The following is a 13,781-nucleotide window of genomic DNA, read 5'->3' as shown; positions in this document are numbered from 1 at the left end:
TTTTATTAAAGCCTACAAAAAAGTACTAATATCTTTCTGTTCCGCTTTTAGCTACCAACAGTTTCAGATACCATGAGCTACGTGTCACTAATGAACATGACGTTACGCAACAATTTTTACGCAAATCTTAAGCAATTGCCTGCCACCGTTGTCAGGAACAAAGTGTAAGTATCCACTGACTAGATTACGCAAAGGGACTTTGTTTGTCAATACATATTAAAAAAAAGTAATGATCATTTTATGAATAATGTTCTTACTCTGTGTTGGTTGAACTTGGCGATATTAGACTCAACCAGGACCGTCATAACCAGTTGTACAAGTTTCAAAACAGTATAATAAAACTATTTCCCTTATATTTTAACTGCCACGTTGCAAATGCAGTCTGAAGAAGGCAATTAGGCTGCGGCAGCTCAATTTAGAAATTTTGCGACAATCAAACCGGAATTTATATATTTGACTTTATTTCGCTTAAATGCTACTTATTTCATCAGCTCATTTAAGAACGCCCCTAGCCCGGACCTAAAATGATGCACAAAACAAAGGCGTAGTTGTGATAGCAGCACTCCGTAACATTAAAATCGTGCCGTAATTGGCTGCGACGGCATGGTCGTCATGAGTGAGGCACTTTTTAATGCACCACTGTGGGATGCGTAGCACCTGCGGAGCACGTAAATTTGAAGTTCGGATACAGTAAATAAGGAGCGTTTTCGTTAACTATTAGCCTCTTGAGATCGGAAAATATGATACCTTTACTGTATCATTTTTTCGAACTGTATAAATCTTTCGAGCGTAGAAACCAAAATTGTTTGATGTCGCGGCATGTCGAACTACACAAAAGTGAACGTTTAATACCGAGGACATAGGAATCATTTTGAAATTTGCTAATGCGTGGAAACGGTAAAAGAAGTTTCTGTTGACTATAACGAAGAATTACTAGGAACACATAGAGCGCATGTGCGTCGTTATTATCACAATTACAGGACGGCTCCACCTAACATAGCTCGGAAGGGCATCGTTACAAACGTCATTCAATTGTACACAGCTGGCTCACTTTGAGATCACATGACATGATGATTTATACGTATGTGGGTGATTGACATCGCGGCAAAAGGAATGATAGATGTAATTTTATGTGTGAGAGTGATCCGAATAGCAGAGAACGTTTTTGTCAGCTTCCCTGACGACCGAATTTCAGCTGTAAGTTCAACTACCGAAAAGCACAATACAATAGGGTTCATAAAAATATTGATGCATTTTGTTTATGTGACTGATTTAAGTTAACAACTCATCGTGACCGTTAAGCCCCTATTTTATGCATACCAATCCCCCCCCCCCCCACCAAAAAAAAAAAAAAAAAAAAAAAAATATATATATATATATATATATACGTGCAGTTGTCTCATTCTTGAAAACGCTGTGCTGACTGCACACTAGCTTAGTTATTATATATATAAACGTATTTAATCACAAACGCACCTATATTGACTGTCTATAAAAACGTGTCGTATTTTCGTTGTGCAAAAACTAGCAAAATACTACAAAACAATGCATTAATGCGTATTAAGTAAAAAAACAACCAAATTCGAATTGCCCGAACGTTGAGTCAAATGCTGTAATACTATTTTTATAGAAGGGCACAGCATTATATTTCGTAATTCGGTTCAATATCAGCAAAGTGCTCATAAAACACGGGAACATGGGCCGTTAATATTCTGAGGGGCGAAATATCTGTGGGCGCCACTTTGGTGTTTACGTTTTATTGACTGGTCGTACATCAGGCCTCGGCAGCAATTGTGCACGATGTCACTAAGTAGTCTGTTCAGTGTGTATGCGTCTGGGCGAAGTGGGGTACAAGTGGTTAAAAAATACCTTCATTAATGTTCTTAGAGTACACCAGTACTTCAAACAATGCCTTTATGTTGATAGACATCTGCTTTAACCAAATACATCTACCACGGCGAATAGGGTGCACTTTTGTACTCAAATTCAAACCAAATAAAATTAAGACAAAAAATGTCTCATGAAGTTGAAAATAGGAAAGCGAAATTTGAAAAGCCTCTCGCGTGTGTACTAAACACTCTAGTGAAAGCGACTCCGCGTATCCTGTTATTTCCAATGTGTTTTGTGTGTTCTGGTCTCTTATTATTTCCAAGTTCATTCTTTTTCTTATTTGTTCTGTACACCGGTAAACAAACATTTCCTCAAAATACCTGGGGGAATACGAGGTGGCTGGCTTCCGGAGTCGTTTGATTTAAATTCGTGCGTATTCACTGGGCAACGGGTTGGATTCGAAAGCCCTGAGAATAAATCAATTGATCTACGAAACTAATGCGACATATACAAGAGAAATTTAGTAAAAGTATCGTGATATCCCATAGGTCTCAGGCAGTATGGTTATCTCATATTTCAGTCCTTGCCTCGTCTTAATCACTTTAACATTCCGTTTCAACAGAGCATAAAGCTGTGTACTTGTCCTTTCGCTTCCAGTATTCTACAGGATCCAGCCATAATCAATGCAGAGTACATTCCTCAAACAAATGCTCTAGGTAAGGTTCCATAAAACTTTAACTATTAATTAAAGACAAAAGCGCCTGAGCCCAAGCCAAACCCAGCGTGTAAGGACAAGCGTGAAAAGATTGAATGAAATAACCGAAGAAGGTTGAAGACTGAAGTGCATTCACAGAAAGCCATGATGGCTCAAAAGGGGCCCTTATAAGGGAAAACTTAGTCTGGAATTGCAGAGTATTTGGCAAGGATTCGCTTGAATTTGTTGCGTCCTTCCGCACCCTGCATTTTTTATTGCGATAAATATTGGCTCCAAATAGATCGCGATCTTCGGTCGCTCTCTAGTTTGTGTATCTATGAATCATTTTATCGTTTAATTCAAATGTTCTTTCTTATTGCAGAATGTACAGGGTGACTCAAGGAGAGGCCAGGCTCTTTAGATCGACCACAAATTCGGTTCCTTAACCTATCGCGCCACGACTTTGTGCAGCGTTGCCCACAGATGGTGCATTTTGTTTTTCGTAAAATCTGCAGAGAGCGAACTTCCCTGAGGAAAAAGTAAAGAAAAAAGGCTTAGTTCTCACGGAAACGCAGCGACGCCACCGGTCTTCAAACAACTTGCGCCGTTTCGCACGGGACACAAGAGATGGTGCAACGAACGCTGCCAACGAACGAGTATACGGCGCCGAGAACCGGCGTGTTTAGCAGGCGTTCTTTTCGACTCAAAAGGGGCGCGCTTTCCGCAGGTGGCGACAGTTGCAGGAACAAAAATAGGCGCGGTAACAACAAGGAACTGCAGTTGCTTGTCTGCGAATGACGCCGGCTCTCGGCGTCGTATGCTCGTTCGGTGGCGGCAGTGGGCGTCGCGACCCCTTGCACCATCCCTTGTCTCCTGTGCGAAACGGCGCCGTGTTGTTCGAAGGCCGGTGGCTTCGCTGCGTTTCCATAGGAGCTAAACCTTTTTTTCTTTACTTTTCCTCAGGTAAGTTCGCTCTTGCAAATTTTGCAAACAAATGCACCATTTGTGGGCAACGCTGCATAAAGTCGCAGCGCGATAGGTTAAGAAACCGAATTTTGCGGTTTATTTAAAGAGCCTGGCCTGTCCTTGAATCACCCAGTATAATAAGATTAGGCTTTAAAAACAGTACGGGCAAAATATTCCAAAAAGAGAACAACAGCAACAAGCAAACAAGAATAGATCAACCGAATCAAGTTACCATGTTTACACCGTATAAAATATTTGTCCAAACAAAAATAGCTAAAGAGCAAATATATATATATATATAAAAACCACACGCAACCGAAAGATAAAAAAGAAAACAAGAAAAAACTGTGCAATGCTACAAAATATTAGCCATAAAAATATTATTTATTTTAACCAATTAAAATTAGATGCTTTGGATAATTGTGGGGATGCGGTGTTAAATGTGAAATTCAGAATGCTCCACGACAGACGTTTCTGTTAAAGTGAAAATGTTGATGCTAATTTGAGCAACATTTTGCAGGATCCGAGGGGATGGTAGCTTTATATACTATATATGGTATTTGAAAAGGCATAGACTTGCTATAAATCCTAGGATAGCCAAATTTTAAAGTAACAAAAGCTACTTTGTTTGTTTTTGTTAATGTATTCTAGCCGAAACATGGACGCAAGTTTGCTGCTTATGAGCACAGAAAATATACAAATAATGAAAATATAACATTCAAAATCGGTTGTTTGTGTTTTGTAAATTACATTGCATGCACTTTTTTATATTTGAATTGCGTTAAAGATCCCAAAAAGATTTCGCAAATCAATAAAAACCAAATTGATTAAAAAATGTGAGCCTCATAGTTCTTTTGCGGAAAATAAGGATTTCGCATACGTCTGTCGTGCTTTTTGTGATTTGCTCGTATACATCTTTAAATAGTATGCGTCTCATCGGTGACAAAGCGTTCTGGTGGTTTTGTGGCGGTAGCGACAGCATTTCGCCCAAACACACGAACGGTAGAAAACATTTAGGAAATGTGTGAAATGTCTTGTGCATGCGCGTATTTACAAAACAAACTTATGTGAACACAACCTCACAAATTTAAAAATTTGACATGAAACCGAATTTTTAAGGTTTAATATGCTGGCGGTTATACTCGCTCCAATGCGTTTTCTTACAAGGTTCCATGATATCTAGATTGCATATACTTAAATGTTAAAAGACCTTGTGGCGTGCCCTCTCGTGATATAAAATTACTATTTAGCTGATAAATTCCTTGCCTTCTTTATTGTTCACTGATATTGAAAAAACCTCAATGTACTACCTTTATTCCTCACGTTATAATGCGCTATGTTATTCATTTATTCTTAATTTCTTGTGTATTTATATTTTATTATATATTAATTTTACTTTGGTTACATCTTTATTTGCATAGTCATTTATTCACTTATTGCTGAATCATTACTGCACATACTGTGGATGCAGGGAGCCCCTAGCCATAAAATTGCTGAATTCGCTAGAAAATATAGAAAATTCAAATATAAACCAATTTTTCCAACAGTTCTATACGCAGGACTACTGCAGAGTCCATTTTATCAGAAGGATATTCCAATGTAAGTGATTATACTTTCTTAATGATACAGCTAGCAGGTAGCTATAGACCTTTGAAGGCGAAATGGCACATAGATGATTTTTAGGATATTGAGTGTCACGAATTATAAGAATATGTTATTCTAAAATATCTGCTGTTCACAAAATAGTCACGTATACTATTTTCTGAAGAGAAATAGCGCAGATGCCGAAATAGGACGCCACTAAAGAGGTTATTTAAAAGTAGCTGTTTACTATATATCAATTCAGATAAACTTGTTCTTTTGGGCGACTTAATCTGGATTCTAATACATCTTTACAATATTTCAAAACCCGTGTCAGACGGGCAACTCGAATGCCGTTTACAATGAACGACATTTGAGCGGACGGCCAATCAGCGTGCTACACTCCGGGTGTAGCGCATTCTACGCGCGACAGATTGCGAGCTGATTCGCCGATCACAAAAATGTCATTCGTCGTAAACGGCATTCAAGTTGCCCTTGTGGCACGGGTATAATTCTACGCTCTTGTAAACTCAGATGCGTCCCTACCTATTCTATCACATTTCACAGTGCTGTAAAAATGGGAGCGACTGGTTGGACTTCGGCACATGAACTAACTCATGGCCTCGATACGCTTGGTAAGCCGCACTTTATTGGAATGTTGTTGTTCCTTGCTCTTCAATGGCTGCTCGAAGAATCAACAAAATGCCTGTGTGTTCGAATATGACATGTCTTGGGACAAGCAGAAGACTCATATATGTAGCGTGCTAAGGAAAGATGTATGTATGTTGTACAATGTAACGTGTTTGTTCTATTTATTTATTTATTTTGTTTATTTAATATACCTCAAAGCGACATTTCCGGTATTGTATGAGGGGAGAATACACGTTTTTGACAAATGTAAGAAAAATTATTTTGCACAGGCTTGGGTACAGTGCATTACGATATGGCGTGACACTGCTTGTACACTGCACAACTTCATGGCACACTAAACTAGATCATATTTTAAAAGAAAGTTTGTGGAGTTTCGCGTATATATCTGTTTTCTTGTCCAAGGATGATTTTTTACGGGTTGGCAGATGCCGAAACTACGTGCCTTCTGTAGTGATACTGTTATGCTCCACCAATTTTACGGTGAGAACTTTAAGGCACTTTATACACCCTTGCGCCACCTGAGAGTGTCACCTCGATTTGTAGCGCAGATATGTATTACAAAATACGGAAAATAATTTGATTGTTTTCTGTTTTAGTGGTATTCAGTCCTTTTCCTAAAGAGATTTACAGTATTACTGACTAAGGACATTTGAAGATCTAGCTTCATTGTAATATACTTGAAGGCTATTTTTTGCGTGTATATGTGCGGAAAGGGGGGGAGGGGGTGTCAGGCTGGCAAGCCAACTCTTCTGTTAGCGCGTTTATATGTCTATATTGTTACTTTTTCACCTATGCTGATTTACTGAGTGCTGTCATTGAAGCCAATATAGGCTTTGACGAACCAATCATTTGATACACATCAATTGTTCTCTGGACAAACGATTATTATTATTATTATTTTTTATTATTTATATTATTTAAGTTTTTTATTTTATTTAATAGCGATTATTATTACTAAACATATTTTTTATTTATATTTATATCTAAAGTCTGAATATATTGAACGTATTAATATTAAAATGAAATTATTAATAGTAATTAATAATAATTATTATATCTTATTAGTTACTAAATATCAATCACTAATAATAATATTATTATCGAAGTTTCCTTTAAATTCCGGAGGTTCTCAGGACCCTATTCTGTCGCCGTTACATTTTTATGTATTTATGAATGACGTGTCTAATTTAATATCGAGCTTCCAATAAACAAGCAAAAAATTATGTATCTCGAGCAAGGACTCAAGCTCAAACTAGGCAGCGCCCGGATGTCGCTTTTAAAGGCGCCTCGAATCCTTAACCGGTGCACCAGTCCCGTGTACCAGTCCCGTGCCCCAGCCCCGTGCTGAGAAAAGCGCCGGCGTCAGGCCCCGCTATCGGTTGGACACGAGCCGATACATATCACTTTCCCCTCACCTTGCTGAGTTTCCAAATCTTTCAGGCGGTTTTCGAACACAGGTGGTGGTGCGTCTGGCCGGTTCCGTACGAGCAGGCTTTTGCCTCTGAGGCGTGGACTGCATCTCGCCATACTCGATGAGCAAGCCCCACGCTGGAGCAGGCGTACTGCACATTGTCGGCTGTTACGTGGAACTTCAAGGAACTATGTATTTCACGTGTGTACGTGTCTGCCCCTGATCGGTACCGATCATCCACTACCAGAAACTCAGGCGCCGAGTGATGGTGCGTGCCTCCCACTGGATGTGAGCGCTTGGGAACTTACGAATCCCTACGGTTCGTCCCACCGAAAAATGACGTGGGTCTGTCGAACTTGCTGAAGGTCCAAAGCTTGGCCCATGAAGAGGTCCTTCCAGTGGAAACGGAAACTCCCGAGGAAGTATCATCCACGCTGGTGTCTTGCCGTCGCTGCGTGTACCGTAGCGTTTTGCTTGTAAAGCAACCGAGCTAGCGTACATCATATTCCGTCTTTGTTTCCCTTCGCCAAGGCCTTATTAACGGCGGCACCATTTACTCTGCCTGACCGTTTGTTGCGGGGTGTTAAGGCTGGCTGGTTATCGCCGTAATGTCGTTGGAGATATAAAAAGTATTAACCTCTTGAGATACCAACCGATCTATGTTGTTTCATAGTGCTTTGCCAAGTGTCGCAAACACGCTGCGCAGTTCGCAAACAGCCGTACATGGCGTCATAATCTGAACTGTGCGAACTTAGAGGGAGCATCTACAAAGATTGACTTGTCGCTCGATTGGTCCTGTAAAATTTAAATAGAGGGTGTCCCAAGGTTCTGCAGGCCTTTCCCAGGCCGGACTTCCGGCCTTAGGGTGCGTTCTTTTAGTGGAGTTGGCACATGTCACACTGGGCTACGTACCGCTCGATCTCTTTGTCGATTCCGGGCCACCACAAGCAGCTCCGGGCGTAGGGTTTCATGACTGCCATGACGGGTTGTCCTGCATAAAGAAGTGTCACTACCCGAGATCTCATTGACGTGGGAATTACCGAGCGCGTACCCCAGATAAGTCAATCCTCATGAGTCGATAATTCAGTTGCCTCGAGTCTCTATACGTAGAACTCACCCCCATGCAGCTTCTTGGCCCCCCCTTGTTTGACTGCACGAAAAACATCAAACAGCGAGGTATCCACTGCTGTTTCGTCTGCAAACTCATTTGCAGTCATGGGAGGCTTCTTCAGTGGTTTCAACATCAGGATATCCTCAGGAGGACATTCTTCGACTTGCGTTTCTGGCAACGGCAGTCGGCTTAACGCGGGAGCGTTATGGTTTTGTTTTCCTGCTCTGTAGATTAGGTTGTAGTCGTTGACCGCCAGCTTAGCACACCAGCGAGTCATGGGCGGTGAGAGCACAGTTGGCACTGGATGTGTTGGACCATTATCCCCAACAGTGGTTCGTGGTCTGCCGTTATCGTCACCTGACGTACCACGACATGGCGGTGAAAAACGGTCCATGGCGAAAACAACAACCAGTTCCTAGCGATTCAGTTGAGAGTGATTCTTTACAGCCTTGCCGAGGGTTGTTGAGGTGAACACGATCGTAGCTTCGTTTCCGTCTGAATATTTCTGTGCTAGTACTACTCCAACGCCATATGGGTTTACGTCGCATGACAAGATCAAGTTTTTTTTTTTTCTGGTCACACTGCGCAAGAACCGTGCGCCGCGCAGTAATATGTTTTAGGTGCCGAAAAACACGGCAACGCTTTTCCTGTCAACGCCCTGGGACGTCTTTATCCAGCACTGAGTACAGAAATTTTTTTTAACTGTTGCCTTGTTTGCCACCAAGCGGCCATAAAGCGCTAAATGTTCAAACAACGACTCCAGCTTGTCTCGATATGTTGGTTCTGGCATTTCTTTGATAGCTTTCAATTCTTCATCAGTTGGGTGTATCCCAGCAGCATCTATGTTGTGTCCAAGGTATTGACTGGCCTTATTCAACCGAAAAACGACAATTGCATTTTTTGAGTCGAAATCCAGCTTCTGCTAGTCGTGTCAGTACCGTCTCCAGTTGAGTCAACTGTTCTGTTGCGGTTTCCCCGCTGACGTCGTCAAGATACACCCCGATTCCCGGGATTCCCGCCAGCACTTTTTTCTTGAATCGCTGGAAGATCGCTGGAGCAGCTTCGATTTTAAAAGTTATTATCGTTATCTTGTTAAGACCTTTTATCATGTATTGTTAACACGTTCGCTCTCACCGTTGTCATCTGTAGTTGCTGATACGCTTGAGTAGGGTCCCTGGTAGAAAGCAGCGTTCCTCCTTGCAGATTTGTTATGATTTCTGAGATTGTTGGCGTAGGGTATAATCTCCTTGTAGTTTTTATAGAATTTCTGAAACTTTTGGCATAGTGTATACTGCAACATTCGCTTCTTTTTTTACCTTGTTCCGGTAATCTCAATATAACCGGATGGTTCCGTCTTTTTGTCCGTTCAACTATTATGGATGAGGCCTTTTGGAGTGCTTCATCGGTTTCAAGATACCTTTACTCTGGAGACTTCTCTGTTCGGCTTTCACCGCGGCGCGCACTTCAAAAAACACGGGTCGTGCTTTGAAAAAAAAAAAAAAGTGGAGTGGCGCTTTCTTTTAGTTCCAAACTCACTGGTGGACCCTTGCGCCCCGTGATCTTGGCGTCCAGTACCTCCTCCTGTCTCGTGAAAACGCTTTCAATGCTGCCACCGCTGCCCAGATGATGAATCCCACTAACCCATGTCATCAACTTTTTAAACCAGTCTCTGTTTAGGAGGCTGCAGCCTGTGCATTGTGTCACGACTAAAGGCAAAATTTAGTATTTAGATTTCTGTCTGACGTGCACACTCGCTGTTCGAAACACCAGCAAGTCTCTTCTTGAACATGTGCGGAGGGTAAGAGTTTTCTTGCTGAGAGCTATGGGCTCCCTCGGCCACAAACGACAATAGCTAGCTTCGCTTACTATGGAGCACGCCGCTCCAGGGTCGACTTCAAAATTCAGCTTTTTACCTTCAATCTTTAAGCTGACTATGAACTTTGGCAGTGTACTGGATGCTCGTACCATGTTCAACTCGTGGGGACCCCAAGACTCTTCAGACCATTCATCGTCAGAATCGGGCTGCTCATCCTTCTGATCCCCACTGTGTGTTGTCAACATCAACATTTAAAAATATCGTAAACAGCTCAGATGCCGACATCGAAGAGGAACCAATATCTACATTGAATTTTCCCTTATGTCAAGCTCTGTTTACGGAAACTGTTGTTTTAAAATATTTCTGCAGTGACAATTTTAAAGTTCATCACATTGCATCTCGATCACTAAGACGTACAGCTGGCTTTGAAGTACCTAGGTGTCAATAAATTTTGGTAGAAGACAGATACGATTTTATGTGCTGGAACCTTAAACGTCCCCTACGATATCTACTTTGTCTTTGTTTTGGTAACTCCACCTGCATAGACTTTAACTTCTGTACATTTTAAACCATACTTCCTACTTTATTATTTATGTGTGTCACCACCGGCTTTTGTTTTTGTTGCTGAATCCCTGGACATTTTTAAACATTACTTCATCCTTTTTTTTCAATGTGCATAAAGAGTTTTTTCCCCCTTTTTTATGGTGACGGTGAATCACATCGAAGTAACTGTTAGGTTGTGAAATCACTGCTATGACATGAAGTAGTTCCGACGCTCCAACCTTCGCTGGGGGCTGGGTTTCGGCCACAAAAGCCATACAATGTTTGATTGTAGTTAAGTGTCGCATACTGTGAGGAATTCTATTAAATTAACTTTTTGTACTAAAGTGTATCTGAAAAAAAAAATTATGTTAACAATTGTGATTTTCTCTTTGACTTCACGAGCAGGATGCTAATCAAGGTGGTGTTAATCATGCAAGCCCTAAATGGCTTTGTTGAACCCGTGTCTGTACCAGGTTTTATGTGTCCGTACAATAAACATGTAATATTATTATTTCTTATTATAATTATAATTATTTTTTTATTTATATTAATTACGTTTCAGTACTAGTTCCATACGACGTAGGAGGCTCTGTCTGGAAATGTGAAGAAATGATGGCTTTCCATGCGACATCGTAATGGCAGTTTTGAATCCAGTGGGTTTCTCGCTTAACTTGTTTCAAGAACTTGAAAAAAGTTGGTGCACGCTGCGTTTTTCGAAATCGCACTGTATTGCGGCAGTGATATTGAGAAAGTCAAAAGATTTTGGGGGATCTGCCAAACGCAAGACAAAGACGCAGTCACTCTTATGAGTTGATAATAATCTGTAAAATTCATGAAATGTATAGACGGTGAAATAACACACGCTTAAACTGGGTGTGTTTGCATTCTCCGGGTTCAGCACAACCGCTTGAATGAAGAAAAATTACCATATTTGTCGGAATGCATAAAATTTATATTCAACAAAAATAAAAAGGGACAGCGCCCAAGTATATATTTTTTTGTAATTCTCAAGAATTGCACAGTGTTTTTGATGGGACTACAAGACTATTCTGTGATGTTCATCGCAGTTATGCTTCTAGAGATCATATGTCGGGCATCCGTAGCTTAATCGTCGCTGCGCCAAGGGTCTTGGACGAAGTCGCGTCTTCCAGTCGCCTTCATTGGCGATGGCCGAGCATGGGTCCAGAAGTGAACTATAATTTTGAGGCTTTTCTGGTGTCTGCCGAAAGTCGCCTACGTCGCTTCAACTACATCCCATCGAGCTTCGCAGTTTATTTTGTTAATTATTTATTTAGAATATGCTACGGACCGTTTAAGGTGTCTGTATAAGAAGCTACGAATATATCCAAGAACGAAACCTTTTAACACAATAAGAAATTACGCGGCTACACTGTTCAAGTTTACCGAAGAAAATCAATAAACAGGCATTTAAATAATACAATATACACAAAACTAATTTACACCCCAATGAGCATAATACTACGTCAACTATATGAAAGTAAACTACTGAAAATTGACAAACTGTCTCCACTTTCTAAATTTTAAAATCAGAGGTAGTGTGAACACGCAAAATGAATGAACCAAACTACGACGCTCGGCAGCAAGACGCTCGAGACGTTCAATATATTTAGTGTCAGAAAAATGTTTCAAAGGTTTCTCTCCCTTCCCCCTTCGCCTTCCTTTCTGAGGTTTTCCGTTCCAGGCTACCTCTCATTCTGCGGGCTCACCATTGGGCTCTTGTTGACCGTCATCTTATAAGCTGTAGAATCTCCGCGACATTTTCGGGCCATCTCCAAGTCCGTTCACATCTTTAGGTCGACGCCGTAATCTTCTTCCTCGTTCACTTCCTTTTCCTTCTTTTCTATCGCGGAATGGGACAACATTATCTTAGCATTGAGTGCGTACCAGTGTCCATTGAAAGAAACATACATCTCTTCCTAGGAATGCTATGTGATTAGATACAATGTTCATTTTTACAGGCAGCCAGTTTGACGCTACTGGAAAGCTTCACGACTGGTGGAGCCCCGAGGTGCGGAAGAGATTCACATCTCTGACCCATTGTTTCACCAATCAATACAGTGCTATTACAGACACAGAAGCTGGCATGCCGGTACGTAGTCTCCAATGATACTAGAAATTGCCTAGATTTCAGTTCAGTCTACTGTTAGATAAATGCGCACATTCTTCTCTCTTTAAAAATGTTTTAAAACCGGAAATATACAGTGTTTGTCTTTTATTCGAAGAAATTTTTTTTAAGGGGGGTTACGCGTCACGACCCTTGTCTTCACCATATACTTAGGAAGCTCGGTGGATACTACATGAGGGAATAATTGCCCTGCAAGTTGATTATTTAACTAAGATCTCTCAGTAAACTTTTTTTATTATTGGCTCTAGGGGTTATGTCGGAATTGCAGTATTAAAGCCAATTACAATTAGAGGTAACACCAAACTAAAGAATTTGTGAAAATGCAATGTTTTTTAGACTTTTGTGAGCTAACTTGCGCGTTTTTTAAGGACTGAAAAAAATTACGCAAAAGAAATAGTGCATCAATCCCCGTCCATATTGGCGCGAAGAGTGACGTGGTCGTTTCCATAATATTGTTACTACCTCGGCAGCGTGAGCTTGGAGGGTGCGCCGACAGCACAAGTGACGACGTGACCTAAACAACTACGTCACTCTTCCAAGCATAGTGTGGGCAGGGCTTGATGCGCTCTTTTTAAGCGCAATTTTTAAATCCGGCAAAATAACGCAAACATTGATCCATTAACATCTCAAAAACCTTTGCTTCCGTAGATTCCTCAAATGGTCTTACCCTATTAATAATTTCCGTCAATACTTCAATGGCAACATGACCCCGAGACTAATGATTCTAAAGCTAACTAACACATCTATAGTTAATTATTCAACCTAGCATGACGGTAATTTTTTTTCATTTCTTTTCCACGAAACCTTATAAATGCAAGGTAAAGACTGCACTAATCTAACACCCAACACCATGTAAGAAACAATCTGTTGGATTTAGAAATTCACACCATTCATCGGGTAATAGATCTACCTTCTTAAGCGGATTTCAAACTGCATTATTTTTAAAGAAAATTTGAATCAATAGTGGGATTAATGAAGGTAAAAGAAAGGTCGGAAACGCGCAATTCATAACAGCAAATTAGGCGTGAAGTC

At 40.8% G+C, this 13,781-nt stretch overlaps 1 protein-coding gene across 1 annotated transcript in view; it reads left to right on the top strand.

The window, feature by feature from the left end:
• The window catches only part of LOC115332169 (neprilysin-11-like), a 97,648-nt gene that overhangs the window by 67,076 nt on the left and 16,791 nt on the right, over positions 1-13,781 (top strand). The window contains exons 12-16 of the mRNA XM_040216233.1: positions 52-164; positions 2,488-2,546; positions 5,038-5,089; positions 5,639-5,706; positions 12,583-12,713. Coding sequence (XP_040072167.1) covers positions 52-164; positions 2,488-2,546; positions 5,038-5,089; positions 5,639-5,706; positions 12,583-12,713 — 423 coding nt within the window. The remainder of the gene's footprint in view (positions 1-51; positions 165-2,487; positions 2,547-5,037; positions 5,090-5,638; positions 5,707-12,582; positions 12,714-13,781) is intronic.

This window comes from Ixodes scapularis, unplaced genomic scaffold, assembly GCF_016920785.2.
Source record: "Ixodes scapularis isolate PalLabHiFi unplaced genomic scaffold, ASM1692078v2 PGA_scaffold13__105_contigs__length_92229423, whole genome shotgun sequence".
NCBI lineage: Eukaryota > Metazoa > Arthropoda > Arachnida > Ixodida > Ixodidae > Ixodes > Ixodes scapularis.
This window is presented reverse-complemented; position numbering and strand designations above follow the sequence as displayed.